The sequence below is a fragment of the Salmo salar genome, unplaced genomic scaffold (genome assembly GCF_905237065.1).
Source record: "Salmo salar unplaced genomic scaffold, Ssal_v3.1, whole genome shotgun sequence".
NCBI classification, from domain to species: domain Eukaryota; kingdom Metazoa; phylum Chordata; class Actinopteri; order Salmoniformes; family Salmonidae; genus Salmo; species Salmo salar.
Genome location: NW_025548250.1, coordinates 193,700 through 216,408, shown reverse-complemented (window position 1 = coordinate 216,408; position 22,709 = coordinate 193,700). Strand labels below are relative to the sequence as shown.

Genomic DNA, 22,709 nt, shown 5'->3' with positions numbered 1-22,709 from the left:
ACAGAACCCACTAACTAACCAGCTGGGACAGAACCTAGACAGAACCCACTAACTAACCAGCTGGGACAGAACCTAGACAGAACCCACTAACTAACCAGCTGGGACAGAACCTAGACAGAACCCACTAACTAACCCAGCTGGGACAGAACCTAGACAGAACCCACTAACTAACCAGCTGGGACAGAACCTAGACAGAACCCACTAACTAACCAGCTGGGACAGACCCTAGACGGGTTAGCAGTTAGTAACCAGCTGGGACAGACCCTAGACGGGTTAGCAGTTAGTAACCAGCTGGGACAGACCCTAGACGGGTTAGCAGTTAGTAACCAGCTGGGACAGACCCTAGACGGGTTAGCGGTTAGTAACCAGCTGGGACAGACCCTAGACGGGTTAGCGGTTAGTAACCAGCTGGGACAGACCCTAGACGGGTTAGCAGTTAGTAACCAGCTGGGACAGACCCTAGACGGGTTAGCAGTTAGTAACCAGCTGGGACAGACCCTAGACGGGTTAGCAGTTAGTAACCAGCTGGGACAGACCCTAGACGGGTTAGCAGTTAGTAACCAGCTGGGACAGACCCTAGACGGGTTAGCAGTTAGTAACCAGCTGGGACAGACCCTAGACGGGTTAGCAGTTAGTAACCAGCTGGGACAGACCCTAGACGGGTTAGCAGTTAGTAACCAGCTGGGACAGACCCTAGACGGGTTAGCAGTTAGTAACCAGCTGGGACAGACCCTAGACGGGTTAGCAGTTAGTAACCAGCTGGGACAGACCCTAGACGGGTTAGCAGTTAGTAACCAGCTGGGACAGACCCTAGACGGGTTAGCAGTTAGTAACCAGCTGGGACAGACCCTAGACGGGTTAGCAGTTAGTAACCAGCTGGGACAGACCCTAGACGGGTTAGCAGTTAGTAACCAGCTGGGACAGACCCTAGACGGGTTAGCAGTTAGTAACCAGCTGGGACAGACCCTAGACGGGTTAGCAGTTAGTAACCAGCTGGGACAGACCCTAGACGGGTTAGCAGTTAGTAACCAGCTGGGACAGACCCTAGACGGGTTAGCAGTTAGTAACCAGCTGGGACAGACCCTAGACGGGTTAGCGGTTAGTAACCAGCTGGGACAGACCCTAGACGGGTTAGCAGTTAGTAACCAGCTGGGACAGACCCTAGACGGGTTAGCAGTTAGTAACCAGCTGGGACAGACCCTAGACGGGTTAGCGGTTAGTAACCAGCTGGGACAGACCCTAGACGGGTTAGCGGTTAGTAACCAGCTGGGTGACCCTAGACGGGTTAGCAGTTAGTAACCAGCTGGGACAGACCCTAGACGGGTTAGCAGTTAGTAACCAGCTGGGACAGACCCTAGACGGGTTAGCAGTTAGTAACCAGCTGGGACAGACCCTAGACGGGTTAGCAGTTAGTAACCAGCTGGGACAGACCCTAGACGGGTTAGCAGTTAGTAACCAGCTGGGACAGACCCTAGACGGGTTAGCAGTTAGTAACCAGCTGGGACAGACCCTAGACGGGTTAGCAGTTAGTAACCAGCTGGGACAGACCCTAGACGGGTTAGCAGTTAGTAACCAGCTGGGACAGACCCTAGACGGGTTAGCAGTTAGTAACCAGCTGGGACAGACCCTAGACGGGTTAGCAGTTAGTAACCAGCTGGGACAGACCCTAGACGGGTTAGCAGTTAGTAACCAGCTGGGACAGACCCTAGACGGGTTAGCGGTTAGTAACCAGCTGGGACAGACCCTAGACGGGTTAGCAGTTAGTAACCAGCTGGGACAGACCCTAGACGGGTTAGCAGTTAGTAACCAGCTGGGACAGACCCTAGACGGGTTAGCAGTTAGTAACCAGCTGGGACAGACCCTAGACGGGTTAGCAGTTAGTAACCAGCTGGGACAGACCCTAGACGGGTTAGCAGTTAGTAACCAGCTGGGACAGACCCTAGACGGGTTAGCGGTTAGTAACCAGCTGGGACAGACCCTAGACGGGTTAGCAGTTAGTAACCAGCTGGGACAGACCCTAGACGGGTTAGCAGTTAGTAACCAGCTGGGACAGACCCTAGACGGGTTAGCAGTTAGTAACCAGCTGGGACAGACCCTAGACGGGTTAGCGGTTAGTAACCAGCTGGGACAGACCCTAGACGGGTTAGCGGTTAGTAACCAGCTGGGACAGACCCTAGACGGGTTAGCGGTTAGTAACCAGCTGGGACAGACCCTAGACGGGTTAGCAGTTAGTAACCAGCTGGGACAGACCCTAGACGGGTTAGCAGTTAGTAACCAGCTGGGACAGACCCTAGACGGGTTAGCAGTTAGTAACCAGCTGGGACAGACCCTAGACGGGTTAGCAGTTAGTAACCAGCTGGGACAGACCCTAGACGGGTTAGCAGTTAGTAACCAGCTGGGACAGACCCTAGACGGGTTAGCAGTTAGTAACCAGCTGGGACAGACCCTAGACGGGTTAGCAGTTAGTAACCAGCTGGGACAGACCCTAGACGGGTTAGCAGTTAGTAACCAGCTGGGACAGACCCTAGACGGGTTAGCAGTTAGTAACCAGCTGGGACAGACCCTAGACGGGTTAGCAGTTAGTAACCAGCTGGGACAGACCCTAGACGGGTTAGCAGTTAGTAACCAGCTGGGACAGACCCTAGACGGGTTAGCAGTTAGTAACCAGCTGGGACAGACCCTAGACGGGTTAGCAGTTAGTAACCAGCTGGGACAGACCCTAGACGGGTTAGCAGTTAGTAACCAGCTGGGACAGACCCTAGACGGGTTAGCAGTTAGTAACCAGCTGGGACAGACCCTAGACGGGTTAGCAGTTAGTAACCAGCTGGGACAGACCCTAGACGGGTTAGCAGTTAGTAACCAGCTGGGACAGACCCTAGACGGGTTAGCAGTTAGTAACCAGCTGGGACAGACCCTAGACGGGTTAGCAGTTAGTAACCAGCTGGGACAGACCCTAGACGGGTTAGCAGTTAGTAACCAGCTGGGACAGACCCTAGACGGGTTAGCGGTTAGTAACCAGCTGGGACAGACCCTAGACGGGTTAGCAGTTAGTAACCAGCTGGGACAGACCCTAGACGGGTTAGCAGTTAGTAACCAGCTGGGACAGACCCTAGACGGGTTAGCAGTTAGTAACCAGCTGGGACAGACCCTAGACGGGTTAGCAGTTAGTAACCAGCTGGGACAGACCCTAGACGGGTTAGCAGTTAGTAACCAGCTGGGACAGACCCTAGACGGGTTAGCAGTTAGTAACCAGCTGGGACAGAACCTAGACGGGTTAGCAGTTAGTAACCAGCTGATCAGAACAGCCAATCACCTCTGGACGTCTCCCTTCGTGGCGTCCAGCATCATGATGACCACGTCTGCTGTCCTGGCAACAGCAATGACCTGCCGACCTCGACCCTTACCTATGAAACACACACACACACACAGGTCAGAGGTCACCCAATCACAACAAAGAGTTCAAATCATCATCCAATCACAAAAGGCCTCTTATTGGTGGTGGAAGAGCTGACAGCGCTCTACATTAATTAACAGCTCAGAGATAACACAGCGCTCTACATTAATTAATAGCTCAGAGATAACACAGCGCTCTACATTAATTAATAGCTCAGAGATAACACAGCGCTCTACATTAATAGCTCAGAGATAACACAGTGCTCTACATTAATAGCTCAGAGATAACACAGCGCTCTACATTAATAGCTCAGAGATAACACAGCGCTCTACATTAATAGCTCAGAGATAACACAGCGCTCTACATTAATAGCTCAGAGATAACACAGCGCTCTACATTAACAGCTCAGAGATAACACAGCGCTCTACATTAACAGCTCAGAGATAACACAGCGCTCTACATTAATAGCTCAGAGATAACACAGCGCTCTACATTAATAGCTCAGAGATAACACAGCGCTCTACATTAATAGCTCAGAGATAACACAGCGCTCTACATTAATTAATAGCTCAGAGATAACACGGCGCTCTACATTAATTAATAGCTCAGAGATAACACGGCGCTCTACATTAATTAATAGCTCAGAGATAACACAGCGCTCTACATTAATTAATAGCTCAGAGATAACACAGCGCTCTACATTAACAGCTCAGAGATAACACAGCGCTCTACATTAATAGCTCAGAGATAACACAGCGCTCTACATTAATAGCTCAGAGATAACACAGCGCTCTACATTAATAGCTCAGAGATAACACAGCGCTCTACATTAATAGCTCAGAGATAACACAGCGCTCTATATTAAGAGCTCAGAGATAACACAGCGCTCTACATTAATAGCTCAGAGATAACACAGCGCTCTACATTAATTAATAGCTCAGAGATAACACAGTGCTCTACATTAATTAATAGCTCAGAGATAACGCAGCGCTCTACATTAATTAACAGCTCAGAGATAACACAGCGCTCTACATTAACAGCTCAGAGCTAACACTGCGCTCTACATTAATAGCTCAGAGATAACACAGCGCTCTACAATAATAGCTCAGAGATAACACAGCGCTTTACATTAATTAATAGCTCACAGATAACACAGCGCTCTACATTAATAGCTCAGAGATAACACCGTGCTCTACATTAATTAACAGCTCAGAGATAACACAGCGCTCTACATTAATTAACAGCTCAGAGATAACACAGCGCTCTACATTAATAGCTCAGAGATAACACAGCGCTCTACATTAACAGCTCAGAGATAACACAGCGCTCTACATTAATAGCTCAGAGATAACACAGCGCTCTACAATAATTAATAGCTCAGAGATAACACAGCGCTCTACATTAATAGCTCAGAGATAACACAGCGCTCTACATTAATAGCTCAGAGATAACACAGCGCTCTACATTAATTAACAGCTCAGAGATAACACAGCGCTCTACATTAATTAATAGCTCAGAGATAACACAGCGCTCTACATTAATAGCTCAGAGATAACACAGGGCTCTACATTAATTAATAGCTCAGAGATAACACAGCGCTCTACAATAATTAATAGCTCAGAGATAACACAGCGCTCTACATTAATTAATAGCTCAGAGATAACACAGCGCTCTACATTAATAGCTCAGAGATAACGCAGCGCTCTACATTAATTAACAGCTCAGAGATAACACAGCGCTCTACATTAATAGCTCAGAGATAACACAGCGCTCTACATTAACAGCTCAGAGATAACACAGCGTTCTACATTAACAGCTCAGAGATAACACAGCGCTCTACATTAATAGCTCAGAGATAACACAGCGCTCTACATTAATAGCTCAGAGATAACACAGCGCTCTACATTAATAGCTCAGAGATAACACAGCGCTCTACATTAATTAACAGCTCAGAGATAACACAGCGCTCTACATTAACAGCTCAGAGATAACACAGCGCTCTACATTAATTAACAGCTCAGAGATAACACAGCGCTCTACATTAATAGCTCAGAGATAACACAGCGCTCTACATTAATAGCTCAGAGATAACACAGCGCTCTACATTAATAGCTCAGAGATAACACAGCGCTCTACATTAATAGCTCAGAGATAACACAGCGCTCTACATTAATAGCTCAGAGATAACACAGCGCTCTACATTAATAGCTCAGAGATAACACAGCGCTCTACATTAATAGCTCAGAGATAACACAGCGCTCTACATTAATCCCGCCCACGTTATTGAGCGATAACACAGCGCTCTACATTAATCCCGCCCACGTTATTGAGAGATACCAAAAGCCTCTCAGGATTACCACCAGGGGTGCGTTCAGCAGATAGATAGAAATACGTCACATAGAACAAACACAGCGCTCTCCGACATGTATAACTAAGACTCTAATTACAGCATTTCTATCTGCAAACGTTCAACAGCGTTTGTCTACTGAACGAGGCAGCAAACCCTCCCCCACCCCTCCTCTCTCTACAGTAGATAATACACCTGGTAACCCGTTACTGTACCTTGGGACGCTCCTTCTATGATTCCTGGCAGGTCCAGCAGCTGGATGTTGGCTCCATTATACTGCAGGACAACAGGATGGGTCATTATACACTACTACCAGCTGGATGTTGGTTCCATTATACTGCAGGACAACAGGATGGGGTCATTATACACTACTACCAGCTGGATGTTGGTTCCATTATACTGCAGGACAACAGGATGGGTCATTATACACTACTACCAGCTGGATGTTGGTTCCATTATACTGCAGGACAACAGGATGGGGTCATTATACACTACTACCAGCTGGATGTTGGTTCCATTATACTGCAGGACAACAGGATGGGGTCATTATACACTACTACCAGCTGGATGTTGGTTCCATTATACTGCAGGACAACAGGATGGGTCATTATACACTACTACCAGCTGGATGTTGGTTCCATTATACTGCAGGACAACAGGATGGGTCATTATACACTACTGGCAGCTGGATGTTGGTTCCATTATACTGCAGGACAACAGGATGGGTCATTATACACTACTACCAGCTGGATGTTGGCTCCATTATACTGCAGGACAACAGGATGGGGTCATTATACACTACTACCAGCTGGATGTTGGTTCCATTATACTGCAGGACAACAGGACGGGTCATTATACACTACTACCAGCTGGATGTTGGCTCCATTATACTGCAGGACAACAGGATGGGTCATTATACACTACTACCAGCTGGATGTTGGTTCCATTATACTGCAGGACAACAGGATGGGTCATTATACACTACTGGCAGCTGGATGTTGGTTCCATTATACTGCAGGACAACAGGATGGGTCATTATACACTACTACCAGCTGGATGTTGGTTCCATTATACTGCAGGACAACAGGATGGGTCATTATACACTACTACCAGCTGGATGTTGGCTCCATTATACTGCAGGACAACAGGATGGGGTCATTATACACTACTACCAGCTGGATGTTGGTTCCATTATACTGCAGGACAACAGGATGGGTCATTATACACTACTACCAGCTGGATGTTGGCTCCATTATACTGCAGGACAACAGGATGGGGTCATTATACACTACTACCAGCTGGATGTTGGTTCCATTATACTGCAGGATGGGTCATTATACACTACTACCAGCTGGATGTTGGTTCCATTATACTGCAGGACAACAGGATGGGGTCATTATACACTACTACCAGCTGGATGTTGGTTCCATTATACTGCAGGACGGGTCATTATACACTACTACCAGCTGGATGTTGGTTCTATTATACTGCAGGACAACAGGATGGGGTCATTATACACTACTACCAGCTGGATGTTGGCTCCATTATACTGCAGGACAACAGGATGGGTCATTATACACTACTACCAGCTGGATGTTGGTTCCATTATACTGCAGGACAACAGGATGGGTCATTATACACTACTACCAGCTGGATGTTGGTTCCATTATACTGCAGGACAACAGGATGGGTCATTATACACTACTACCAGCTGGATGTTGGTTCCATTATACTGCAGGACAACAGGATGGGTCATTATACACTACTACCAGCTGGATGTTGGTTCCATTATACTGCAGGACAACAGGATGGGGTCATTATACACTACTACCAGCTGGATGTTGGCTCCATTATACTGCAGGACAACAGGACGGGTCATTATACACTACTACCAGCTGGATGTTGGTTCCATTATACTGCAGGACAACAGGACGGGTCATTATACACTACTACCAGCTGGATGTTGGTTCCATTATACTGCAGGACAACAGGATGGGTCATTATACACTACTACCAGCTGGATGTTGGCTCCATTATACTGCAGGACAACAGGATGGGGTCATTATACACTACTACCAGCTGGATGTTGGCTCCATTATACTGCAGGATGGGTCATTATACACTACTGGCAGCTGGATGTTGGCTCCATTATACTGCAGGACAACAGGATGGGTCATTATACACTAATACCAGCTGGATGTTGGTTCCATTATACTGCAGGACAACAGGATGGGTCATTATACACTACTACCAGCTGGATGTTGGCTCCATTATACTGCAGGACAACAGGATGGGTCATTATACACTACTACCACCTGGATGTTGGCTCCATTATACTGCAGGACAACAGGACGGGGTCATTATACACTACTACCAGCTGGATGTTGGCTCCATTATACTGCAGGACAACAGGACGGGTCATTATACACTACTACCAGCTGGATGTTGGCTCCATTATACTGCAGGACAACAGGATGGGGTCATTATACACTACTACCAGCTGGATGTTGGCTCCATTATACTGCAGGACAACAGGACGGGTCATTATACACTACTACCAGCTGGATGTTGGCTCCATTATACTGCAGGACAACAGGACGGGGTCATTATACACTACTACCAGCTGGATGTTGGCTCCATTATACTGCAGGACAACAGGATGGGGGTCATTATACACTACTACCAGCTGGATGTTGGCTCCATTATACTGCAGGACAACAGGACGGGTCATTATACACTACTACCAGCTGGATGTTGGCTCCATTATACTGCAGGACAACAGGACGGGTCATTATACACTACTACCAGCTGGATGTTGGCTCCATTATACTGCAGGACAACAGGATGGGTCATTATACACTACTACCAGCTGGATGTTGGCTCCATTATACTGCAGGATGGGTCATTATACACTACTACCAGCTGGATGTTGGTTCCATTATACTGCAGGACAACAGGATGGGTCATTATACACTACTACCAGCTGGATGTTGGCTCCATTATACTGCAGGACAACAGGATGGGGTCATTATACACTACTACCAGCTGGATGTTGGTTCCATTATACTGCAGGACAACAGGACGGGTCATTATACACTACTACCAGCTGGATGTTGGCTCCATTATACTGCAGGACAACAGGATGGGTCATTATACACTACTACCAGCTGGATGTTGGCTCCATTATACTGCAGGACAACAGATGGGTCATTATACACTACTACCAGCTGGATGTTGGCTCCATTATACTGCAGGACAACAGGATGGGTCATTATACACTACTACCAGCTGGATGTTGGCTCCATTATACTGCAGGACAACAGGATGGGTCATTATACACTACTACCAGCTGGATGTTGGTTCCATTATACTGCAGGACAACAGAATGGGGTCATTATACACTACTACCAGCTGGATGTTGGCTCCATTATACTGCAGGACAACAGGATGGGGTCATTATACACTACTACCAGCTGGATGTTGGTTCCATTATACTGCAGGACAACAGGATGGGTCATTATACACTACTACCAGCTGGATGTTGGTTCCATTATACTGCAGGACGGGTCATTATACACTACTACCAGCTGGATGTTGGCTCCATTATACTGCAGGACAACAGGATGGGTCATTATACACTACTACCAGCTGGATGTTGGCTCCATTATACTGCAGGACAACAGGATGGGGTCATTATACACTACTACCAGCTGGATGTTGGCTCCATTATACTGCAGGACACAGGACGGGTCATTATACACTACTACCAGCTGGATGTTGGCTCCATTATACTGCAGGACAACAGGATGGGGTCATTATACACTACTACCAGCTGGATGTTGGCTCCATTATACTGCAGGACAACAGGATGGGTCATTATACACTACTACCAGCTGGATGTTGGTTCCATTATACTGCAGGACAAAAGGGGTCATTATACACTACTACCAGCTGGATGTTGGCTCCATTATACTGCAGGACAACAGGATGGGTCATTATACACTACTACCAGCTGGATGTTGGTTCCATTATACTGCAGGACAACAGGACGGGGTCATTATACACTACTACCAGCTGGATGTTGGTTCCATTATACTGCAGGACAACAGGATGGGTCATTATACACTACTACCAGCTGGATGTTGGCTCCATTATACTGCAGGACAACAGGACGGGTCATTATACACTACTACCAGCTGGATGTTGGTTCCATTATACTGCAGGACAACAGGATGGGGTCATTATACACTACTACCAGCTGGATGTTGGCTCCATTATACTGCAGGACAACAGGATGGGTCATTATACACTACTACCAGCTGGATGTTGGCTCCATTATACTGCAGGACAACAGGATGGGTCATTATACACTACTACCAGCTGGATGTTGGTTCCATTATACTGCAGGACAACAGGATGGGGTCATTATACACTACTACCAGCTGGATGTTGGCTCCATTATACTGCAGGACACGGGGGGTCATTATACACTACTACCAGCTGGATGTTGGCTCCATTATACTGCAGGACAACAGATGGGTCATTATACACTACTACCAGCTGGATGTTGGTTCCATTATACTGCAGGACACGAGGGTCATTATACACTACTACCAGCTGGATGTTGGCTCCATTATACTGCAGGACAACAGGATGGGTCATTATACACTACTACCAGCTGGATGTTGGTTCCATTATACTGCAGGACAACAGGACGGGGTCATTATACACTACTACCAGCTGGACGTTGGCTCCATTATACTGCAGGACAACAGGATGGGTCATTATACACTACTACCAGCTGGACGTTGGCTCCATTATACTGCAGGACAACAGGATGGGTCATTATACACTACTGGCAGCTGGATGTTGGTTCCATTATACTGCAGGACAACAGGATGGGGTCATTATACACTACTACCAGCTGGATGTTGGCTCCATTATACTGCAGGATGGGTCATTATACACTACTACCAGCTGGATGTTGGTTCCATTATACTGCAGGACAACAGGATGGGGTCATTATACACTACTACCAGCTGGACGTTGGCTCCATTATACTGCAGGACAACAGGATGGGGTCATTATACACTACTACCAGCTGGATGTTGGCTCCATTATACTGCAGGACAACAGGACGGGTCATTATACACTACTACCAGCTGGATGTTGGCTCCATTATACTGCAGGACAACAGGATGGGTCATTATACACTACTACCAGCTGGATGTTGGTTCCATTATACTGCAGGACAACAGGACGGGTCATTATACACTACTACCAGCTGGATGTTGGTTCCATTATACTGCAGGACAACAGGATGGGGTCATTATACACTACTACCAGCTGGACGTTGGCTCCATTATACTGCAGGACAACAGGATGGGGGTCATTATACACTACTACCAGCTGGATGTTGGCTCCATTATACTGCAGGACAACAGGATGGGGTCATTATACACTACTACCAGCTGGATGTTGGCTCCATTATACTGCAGGACAACAGGATGGGTCATTATACACTACTACCATCTGGATGTTGGTTCCATTATACTGCAGGACGGGTCATTATACACTACTACCAGCTGGATGTTGGTTCCATTATACTGCAGGACAACAGGATGGGGTCATTATACACTACTACCAGCTGGACGTTGGCTCCATTATACTGCAGGACAACAGGATGGGGGTCATTATACACTACTACCAGCTGGATGTTGGCTCCATTATACTGCAGGATGGGTCATTATACACTACTACCAGCTGGATGTTGGCTCCATTATACTGCAGGACAACAGGATGGGTCATTATACACTACTACCATCTGGATGTTGGTTCCATTATACTGCAGGACAGGGTCATTATACACTACTACCAGCTGGATGTTGGCTCCATTATACTGCAGGACAACAGGATGGGGTCATTATACACTACTACCAGCTGGATGTTGGTTCCATTATACTGCAGGACAACAGGACGGGGTCATTATACACTACTACCAGCTGGATGTTGGTTCCATTATACTGCAGGACAACAGGATGGGTCATTATACACTACTACCAGCTGGATGTTGGTTCCATTATACTGCAGGACAACAGGACGGGTCATTATACACTACTACCAGCTGGATGTTGGTTCCATTATACTGCAGGACAACAGGACGGGTCATTATACACTACTACCAGCTGGATGTTGGCTCCATTATACTGCAGGACAACAGGATGGGGTCATTATACACTACTACCAGCTGGATGTTGGCTCCATTATACTGCAGGACAACAGGATGGGTCATTATACACTACTACCAGCTGGATGTTGGTTCCATTATACTGCAGGACAACAGGATGGGTCATTATACACTACTACCAGCTGGATGTTGGCTCCATTATACTGCAGGACAACAGGACGGGTCATTATACACTACTACCAGCTGGATGTTGGCTCCATTATACTGCAGGACAACAGGATGGTTATACACTACTACCAGCTGGATGGGGTGGTGTATGGGGTGTGGTATGAGGTGGTGTATGGGGTGTGGTATGGTGTGGTGTGGTATGGGGTGGTGTATGGAGTGTGGTATGGGGTGGTGTATGGTGTGGTATGGGGTGGTGTATGGTGTGGTATGGGGTGTGGTATGGGGTGTATGTGTGGTATGGGGTGTGGTATGGGGTGTATGTGTGGTATGGGGTGTGGTATGGGGTGTATGGTTATGGGGTGTATGGTGTGGTATGGGGTGGTGTATGGGGTGTAGGTATGGGGTGTATGGTGTGGTATGGGGTGTATGGTGTGTATGGTATGGGGTGTATGGTGTGTTATGGGGTGTGTGGTATGGGGTGTATGGTATGGTATGGGGTGTATGGTATGGGGTGTATGGTGTGGTATGGGGTGTATGGTATGGGGTGTATGGGGTGGTGTGGAATGGGGTGGTATGGGGTGTATGGTATGGGGTGGATGGTGTGGTATGGGGTGGTGTATGGGGTGTATGGTGTTATGGGGTGTATGGTATGGGGTGTATGGTGTGTTATGGTGTGTATGGGGTGTGGTATGGGGTGTCTGGTGTGGGGTGTATGGTGTGGGGTGTATGGGGTGTATGGGTGGTGTGGGTGTTGGTATGGGGTGGGTGGTGTATGGGGTGTTATGGGGTGTATGGGGTGGTGTATGGGGTGTTATGGGGTGTTGTATGGGGTGTATGGGGTGGTGTATGGGGTGTATGGGGGTGGTGTATGGGGTGTATGGTGTGTTATGGGGTGATTGGGGTGGTGTATGGGGTGTATGGTGTGGTATGGGGTGTATGGGGTGTTTGGGGTGTATGGGGGTATGGTGTGTTATGGGGTGTATGGGGTGTTATGGGGTGTATGGTGTGTTATGGGGTGTTATGGGGTGTATGGTGTGTATGGTGTGTTATGGGGTGTATGGGTGTATGGGGTGTATGGTGTGTATGGGGTGTATGGTGTGTATGGGTGTATGGTGTGTATGGTGTGTATGGGGTGTATGGGGTGTTACGTGGTGTATGGGGTGTATGGTGTGTATGGTGTGTATGGTGTGTATGGGGTGTATGGGGTGTATGGGGTGTATGGGGTGTATGGGGGTGGTGTATGGGGTGTATGGGGGTGGTGTATGGGGTGTATGGGGTGGTGTATGGGGTGTTATGGGGTGTATGGGTGGTGTATGGGGTGGTGTATGGGGTGTTATGGGGTGTATGGGGTGGTGTATGGGGTGGTACCTCTATAACTCCTGGGATACAGGTCAGGGTGGTGTATGGGGTGTATGGGGTGGTACCTCTATAACTCCTGGGATACAGGTCAGGGTGGTGTATGGGGTGTATGGTGTGTATGGGGTGTATGGGGTGTTATGGGGTGTATGGGTGGTGTATGGGGTGGTGTATGGGGTGTATGGGGTGGTACCTCTATAACTCCTGGGATACAGGTCAGGGTGGTGTATGGGGTGTATGGGGTGGTACCTCTATAACTCCTGGGATACAGGTCAGGGTGGTGTATGGTGTCTATGCGGTGTATGGGGTGTATGGGGTGGTACCTCTATAACTCCTGGGATACAGGTCAGGGTGGTGTATGGGGTGTATGGTGTGTATGGGGTGGTACCTCTATAACTCCTGGGATACAGGTCAGGGTGGTGTATGGGGTGTATGGTGTGTATGGGGTGGTACCTCTATAACTCCTGGGATACAGGTCAGGGTGGTGTATGGGGTGTATGGTGTGTATGGGGTGGTACCTCTATAACTCCTGGGATACAGGTCAGGGTGGTGTATGGGGTGTATGGGGTGGTACCTCTATAACTCCTGGGATACAGGTCAGGGTGGTGTATGGGGTGTATGGTGTGTATGGTGTGTATGGGGTGGTACCTCTATAACTCCTGGGATACAGGTCAGGGTGGTGTATGGGGTGTATGGGGGTGGTGTATCGGGTGTATGGGGTGGTACCTCTATAACTCCTGGGATACAGGTCAGGGTGGTGTATGGGGTGTATGGTGTGTATGGGGTGTATGGGGTGGTACCTCTATAACTCCTGGGATACAGGTCAGGGTGGTGTATGGGGTGGTACCTCTATAACTCCTGGGATACAGGTCAGGGTGGTGTATGGGGTGTATGGTGTGTATGGGGTGTATGGGGTGGTACCTCTATAACTCCTGGGATACAGGTCAGGGTGGTGTATGGGGTGTATGGGGTGTATGGGGTGGTACCTCTATAACTCCTGGGATACAGGTCAGGGTGGTGTATTGGGTGTATGGGGGTGGTGTATGGGGTGTATGGGGTGGTACCTCTATAACTCCTGGGATACAGGTCAGGGTGGTGTATTGGGTGTATGGGGGTGGTGTATGGGGTGTATGGGGTGGTACCTCTAACTCCTGGGATACAGGTCAGGGTGGTGTATGGGGGTGGTGTATGGGGTGGTACCTCTATAACTCCTGGGATACAGGTCAGGGTGGTGTATGGGGTGTATGGGGTGTATGGGGTGGTACCTCTATAACTCCTGGGATACAGGTCAGGGTGGTGTATGGGGTGTATGGGGTGGTACCTCTATAACTCCTGGGATACAGGTCAGGGTGGTGTATGGGGTGTATGGGGTGGTACCTCTATAACTCCTGGGATACAGGTCAGGGTGGTGTATGGGGTGTATGGGGGTGGTGTATGGGGTGTATGGGGTGGTACCTCTATAACTCCTGGGATACAGGTCAGGGTGGTGAACTCATAGGAAGCTGCTTCGCTGGCTGTTGCCGTCATCAGACTGAGGAAGGTGGACTAGAGGACAGAGACATGGGTTAACACACAGGACTAGAGAGGACAGAGACATGGGTTAACACACAGGACTAGAGGACAGAGACATGGGTTAACACACAGGACTAGAGGACAGAGACATGGGTTAACACACAGGACTAGAGGACAGAGACATGGGTTAACACACAGGACTAGAGAGGACAGGACAGAGACATGGGTTAACACACAGGACTAGAGGACAGGACAGAGACATGGGTTAACACACAGGACTAGAGAGGACAGGACAGAGACATGGGTTAACACACAGGACTAGAGAGGACAGAGACATGGGTTAACACACAGGACTAGAGGACAGACAGAGACATGGGTTAACACACAGGACTAGAGGACAGAGACATGGGTTAACACACAGGACTAGAGGACAGGGACATGGGTTAACACACAGGACTAGAGAGGACAGGACAGAGACATGGGTTAACACACAGGACTAGAGAGGACAGAGACATGGGTTAACACACAGGACTAGAGAGGACAGGACAGAGACATGGGTTAACACACAGGACTAGAGAGGACAGGACAGGGACATGGGTTAACACACAGGACTAGAGAGGACAGGACAGAGACATGGGTTAACACACAGGACTAGAGGACAGAGACATGGGTTAACACACAGGACTAGAGAGGACAGAGACATGGGTTAACACACAGGACTAGAGAGGACAGGACAGAGACATGGGTTAACACACAGGACTAGAGGACAGGGACATGGGTTAACACACAGGACTAGAGGACAGGACAGAGACATGGGTTAACACACAGGACTAGAGAGGACAGGACAGAGACATGGGTTAACACACAGGACTAGAGGACAGAGACATGGGTTAACACACAGGACTAGAGAGGACAGGACAGAGACATGGGTTAACACACAGGACTAGAGAGGACAGGGACATGGGTTAACACACAGGACTAGAGAGGACAGGACAGGGACATGGGTTAACACACAGGACTAGAGGACTGAGGACAGGACAGAGACATGGGTTAACACACAGGACTAGAGAGGACAGGGACATGGGTTAACACACAGGACTAGAGAGGACAGAGACATGGGTTAACACACAGGACTAGAGAGGACAGGACAGAGACATGGGTTAACACACAGGACTAGAGGACAGGACAGAGACATGGGTTAACACACAGGACTAGAGAGGACAGGACAGAGACATGGGTTAACACACAGGACTAGAGGACAGAGACATGGGTTAACACACAGGACTAGAGAGGACAGGACAGAGACATGGGTTAACACACAGGACTAGAGAGGACAGGGACATGGGTTAACACACAGGACTAGAGAGGACAGAGACATGGGTTAACACACAGGACTAGAGAGGACAGGACAGAGACATGGGTTAACACACAGGACTAGAGGACAGGACAGAGACATGGGTTAACACACAGGACTAGAGAGGACAGGACAGAGACATGGGTTAACACACAGGACTAGAGGACAGGGACATGGGTTAACACACAGGACTAGAGAGGACAGGACAGAGACATGGGTTAACACACAGGACTAGAGAGGACAGGGACATGGGTTAACACACAGGACTAGAGGACAGGACAGAGACATGGGTTAACACACAGGACTAGAGAGGACAGGACAGAGACATGGGTTAACACACAGGACTAGAGAGGACAGAGACATGGGTTAACACACAGGACTAGAGAGGACAGGACAGAGACATGGGTTAACACACAGGACTAGAGGACTAGAGGACAGGACAGAGACATGGGTTAACACACAGGACTAGAGAGGACAGGGACATGGGTTAACACACAGGACTAGAGAGGACAGAGACATGGGTTAACACACAGGACTAGAGGACAGGACAGAGACATGGGTTAACACACAGGACTAGAGGACAGGACAGGGACATGGGTTAACACACAGGACTAGAGAGGACAGAGACATGGGTTAACACACAGGACTAGAGGACAGGACAGAGACATGGGTTAACACACAGGACTAGAGGACAGAGACATGGGTTAACACACAGGACTAGAGGACAGGACAGAGACATGGGTTAACACACAGGACTAGAGAGGACAGAGACATGGGTTAACACACAGGACTAGAGAGGACAGAGACATGGGTTAACACACAGGACTAGAGGACAGGACAGAGACATGGGTTAACACACAGGACTAGAGAGGACAGGACAGAGACATGGGTTAACACACAGGACTAGAGGACAGAGACATGGGTTAACACACAGGACTAGAGAGGACAGGACAGAGACATGGGTTAACACACAGGACTAGAGGACAGAGACATGGGTTAACACACAGGACTAGAGGACAGAGACATGGGTTAACACACAGGACTAGAGAGGACAGAGACATGGGTTAACACACAGGACTAGAGGACAGGACAGAGACATGGGTTAACACACAGGACTAGAGAGGACAGAGACATGGGTTAACACACAGGACTAGAGAGGACAGAGACATGGGTTAACACACAGGACTAGAGGACAGGACAGAGACATGGGTTAACACACAGGACTAGAGGACAGGGACATGGGTTAACACACAGGACTAGAGAGGACAGAGACATGGGTTAACACACAGGACTAGAGAGGACAGGACAGAGACATGGGTTAACACACAGGACTAGAGGACAGAGACATGGGTTAACACACAGGACTAGAGGACAGAGACATGGGTTAACACACAGGACTAGAGAGGACAGGACAGAGACATGGGTTAACACACAGGACTAGAGGACAGAGACATGGGTTAACACACAGGACTAGAGAGGACAGGACAGGGACATGGGATAACACACAGGACTAGAGGACAGGACAGAGACATGGGTTAACACACAGGACTAGAGGACAGGGACATGGGTTAACACACAGGACTAGAGGGGACAAGACAGAGACATGGGTTAACACACAGGACTAGAGGACAGGACAGAGACATGGGTTAACACACAGGACTAGAGAGGACAGGACGGAGACATGGGTTAACACACAGGACTAGAGGGGACAGGACAGAGACATGGGTTAACACACAGGACTAGAGAGGACAGGACAGAGACATGGGTTAACACACAGGACTAGAGGACAGGGACATGGGTTAACACACAGGACTAGAGAGGACAGGACAGAGACATGGGTTAACACACAGGACTAGAGGACAGGACAGAGACATGGGTTAACACACAGGACTAGAGAGGACAGGACAGAGACATGGGTTAACACACAGGACTAGAGGACAGAGACATGGGTTAACACACAGGACTAGAGGACAGGACAGAGACATGGGTTAACACACAGGACTAGAGAGGACAGGACAGAGACATGGGTTAACACACAGGACTAGAGAGGACAGGACAGAGACATGGGTTAACACACAGGACTAGAGAGGACAGGGACATGGGTTAACACACAGGACTAGAGGACAGGACAGGGACATGGGTTAACACACAGGACTAGAGGACAGGACAGAGACATGGGTTAACACACAGGACTAGAGAGGACAGGACAGAGACATGGGTTAACACACAGGACTAGAGAGGACAGGACAGAGACATGGGTTAACACACAGGACTAGAGGACAGGGACATGGGTTAACACACAGGACTAGAGAGGACAGGACAGAGACATGGGTTAACACACAGGACTAGAGGACAGAGACATGGGTTAACACACAGGACTAGAGAGGACAGGACAGAGACATGGGTTAACACACAGGACTAGAGAGGACAGAGACATGGGTTAACACACAGGACTAGAGAGGACAGGACAGAGACATGGGTTAACACACAGGACAAGAGGACAGAGACATGGGTTAACACACAGGACTAGAGAGGACAGGACAGAGACATGGGTTAACACACAGGACTAGAGGACAGAGACATGGGTTAACACACAGGACTAGAGAGGACAGAGACATGGGTTAACACACAGGACTAGAGGACAGGACAGGGACATGGGTTAACACACAGGACTAGAGAGGACAGGACAGAGACATGGGTTAACACACAGGACTAGAGAGGACAGGACAGAGACATGGGTTAACACACAGGACTAGAGAGGACAGGACAGAGACATGGGTTAACACACAGGACTAGAGAGGACAGGGACATGGGTTAACACACAGGACTAGAGGACAGAGACATGGGTTAACACACAGGACTAGAGAGGACAGGACAGAGACATGGGTTAACACACAGGACTAGAGGACAGGACAGAGACATGGGTTAACACACAGGACTAGAGAGGACAGAGACATGGGTTAACACACAGGACTAGAGAGGACAGAGACATGGGTTAACACACAGGACTAGAGGACAGGACAGAGACATGGGTTAACACACAGGACTAGAGGACAGGGACATGGGTTAACACACAGGACTAGAGAGGACAGAGACATGGGTTAACACACAGGACTAGAGAGGACAGGACAGAGACATGGGTTAACACACAGGACTAGAGGACAGAGACATGGGTTAACACACAGGACTAGAGGACAGAGACATGGGTTAACACACAGGACTAGAGAGGACAGGACAGAGACATGGGTTAACACACAGGACTAGAGGACAGAGACATGGGTTAACACACAGGACTAGAGAGGACAGGACAGGGACATGGGTTAACACACAGGACTAGAGGACAGGACAGAGACATGGGTTAACACACAGGACTAGAGGACAGAGACATGGGTTAACACACAGGACTAGAGGACAGAGACATGGGTTAACACACAGGACTAGAGGACAGGACAGAGACATGGGTTAACACACAGGACTAGAGAGGACAGGACGGAGACATGGGTTAACACACAGGACTAGAGGGGACAGGACAGAGACATGGGTTAACACACAGGACTAGAGAGGACAGGACAGAGACATCGATTAACACACAGGACTAGAGAGGACAGGACAGAGACATGGGTTAACACACAGGACTAGAGGACAGAGACATGGGTTAACACACAGGACTAGAGGACAGGACAGAGACATGGGTTAACACACAGGACTAGAGAGGACAGGACAGAGACATGGGTTAACACACAGGACTAGAGAGGACAGGACAGAGACATGGGTTAACACACAGGACTAGAGAGGACAGGGACATGGGTTAACACACAGGACTAGAGGACAGGACAGGGACATGGGTTAACACACAGGACTAGAGGACAGGACAGAGACATGGGTTAACACACAGGACTAGAGGACAGGACAGAGACATGGGTTAACACACAGGACTAGAGAGGACAGGACAGAGACATGGGTTAACACACAGGACTAGAGGACAGGGACATGGGTTAACACACAGGACTAGAGAGGACAGGACAGAGACATGGGTTAACACACAGGACTAGAGGACAGAGACATGGGTTAACACACAGGACTAGAGAGGACAGGACAGAGACATGGGTTAACACACAGGACTAGAGAGGACAGAGACATGGGTTAACACACAGGACTAGAGAGGACAGGACAGAGACATGGGTTAACACACAGGACTAGAGAGGACAGAGACATGGGTTAACACACAGGACTAGAGAGGACAGGACAGAGACATGGGTTAACACACAGGACTAGAGGACAGAGACATGGGTTAACACACAGGACTAGAGAGGACAGGACAGAGACATGGGTTAACACACAGGACTAGAGAGGACAGAGACATGGGTTAACACACAGGACTAGAGGACAGGACAGGGACATGGGTTAACACACAGGACTAGAGAGGACAGGACAGAGACATGGGTTAACACACAGGACTAGAGAGGACAGAGACATGGGTTAACACACAGGACTAGAGAGGACAGGACAGAGACATGGGTTAACACACAGGACTAGAGAGGACAGGACAGAGACATGGGTTAACACACAGGACTAGAGAGGACAGGGACATGGGTTAACACACAGGACTAGAGAGGACAGAGACATGGGTTAACACACAGGACTAGAGAGGACAGGACAGAGACATGGGTTAACACACAGGACTAGAGGACAGGGACAGGGACAGGTTCTGAGCGTGCTCAGTCTCACCTTTCCAACGGAAGGGAACCCAATCAGAGCGACTCGAGCGTCTCCAGATTTCATGACGTCGAATCCCTCTCCTTTGGCTCCCGCGGACTTGGAAGGTTCTAGCAGCTGGGCCCGGTACTTAGCTAGCTTAGCCTTCAGCAGGCCCAGATGGTACTCCGTGGCTAAACACACACAGGGGGGGAAATACTGGGACTTAGCTAGCTTAGCCTTCAGCAGGCCCAGATGGTACTCCGTGGCTAAACACACACAGGGGGGAAATACTGGGACTTAGCTAGCTTAGCCTTCAGCGGGCCCAGATGGTACTCCGTGGCTAAACACACACAGGGGGGGAAATACTGGGACTTAGCTAGCTTAGCCTTCAGCGGGCCCAGATGGTACTCCGTGGCTAAACACACACAGGGGGGGGAATACTGGGACTTAGCTAGCTTAGCCTTCAGCGGGCCCAGATGGTACTCCGTGGCTAAACACACACAGGGGGGGAAATACTGGGACTTAGCTAGCTTAGCCTTCAGCGGGCCCAGATGGTACTCCGTGGCTAAACACACACAGGGGGGGGAAATACTGGGACTTAGCTAGCTTAGCCTTCAGCGGGCCCAGATGGTACTCCGTGGCTAAACACACACAGGGGGGGAAATACTGGGACTTAGCTAGCTTAGCCTTCAGCGGGCCCAGATGGTACTCCGTGGCTAAACACACACAGGGGGGAAATACTGGGACTTAGCTAGCTTAGCCTTCAGCAGGCCCAGATGGTACTCCGTGGCTAAACACACACAGGGGGGAAATACTGGGACTTAGCTAGCTTAGCCTTCAGCAGGCCCAGATGGTACTCCGTGGCTAAACACACACAGGGGGGAAATACTGGGACTTAGCTAGCTTAGCCTTCAGCGGGCCCAGATGGTACTCCGTGGCTAAACACACACAGGGGGGGAAATACTGGGACTTAGCTAGCTTAGCCTTCAGCAGGCCCAGATGGTACTCCGTGGCTAAACACACACAGGGGGGGGGGGGGAAATACTGGGACTTAGCTAGCTTAGCCTTCAGCAGGCCCAGATGGTACTCCGTGGCTAAACACACACAGGGGGGGAAATACTGGGACTTAGCTAGCTTAGCCTTCAGCAGGCCCAGATGGTACTCCGTGGCTAAACACACACAGGGGGGAAATACTGGGACTTAGCTAGCTTAGCCTTCAGCAGGCCCAGATGGTACTCCGTGGCTAAACACACACAGGGGGGAAATACTGGGACTTAGCTAGCTTAGCCTTCAGCAGGCCCAGATGGTACTCCGTGGCTAAACACACACAGGGGGGAAATACTGGTACTTAGCTAGCTTAGCCTTCAGCAGGCCCAGATGGTACTTAGCTTAGCTTAACAAGACATGCCACCAGAGGTCTGTTTAAACTGACTGGCACACAGCTCAGACACCCATCCATACCCCACAAGACATGCCACCAGAGGTCTGTTTAAACTGACTGGCACACAGCTCAGACACCCATCCATACCCCACAAGACATGCCACCAGAGGTCTGTTTAAACTGACTGGCACACAGCTCAGACACCCATCCATACCCCACAAGACATGCCACCAGAGGTCTGTTTAAACTACTGGCACACAGCTCAGACACCCATCCATACCCCACAAGACATGCCACCAGAGGTCTGTTTAA

General features: G+C 49.2%; 1 protein-coding gene across 4 annotated transcripts in view; it reads right to left on the bottom strand.

The window, feature by feature from the left end:
* LOC123732811 (developmentally-regulated GTP-binding protein 2) overlaps window positions 1-22,709 on the bottom strand; it is a 43,396-nt gene that overhangs the window by 13,842 nt on the left and 6,845 nt on the right. For all 4 annotated transcript variants that reach the window (XM_045712096.1, XM_045712098.1, XM_045712097.1 and 1 more), the window contains 4 exons: window positions 21,047-21,207; window positions 14,908-14,997; window positions 5,957-6,017; window positions 3,314-3,404 (listed from right to left, as the gene is read on the bottom strand). In XM_045712096.1, coding sequence (XP_045568052.1) covers window positions 3,314-3,404; window positions 5,957-6,017; window positions 14,908-14,997; window positions 21,047-21,207 — 403 coding nt within the window. The remainder of the gene's footprint in view (window positions 1-3,313; window positions 3,405-5,956; window positions 6,018-14,907; window positions 14,998-21,046; window positions 21,208-22,709) is intronic.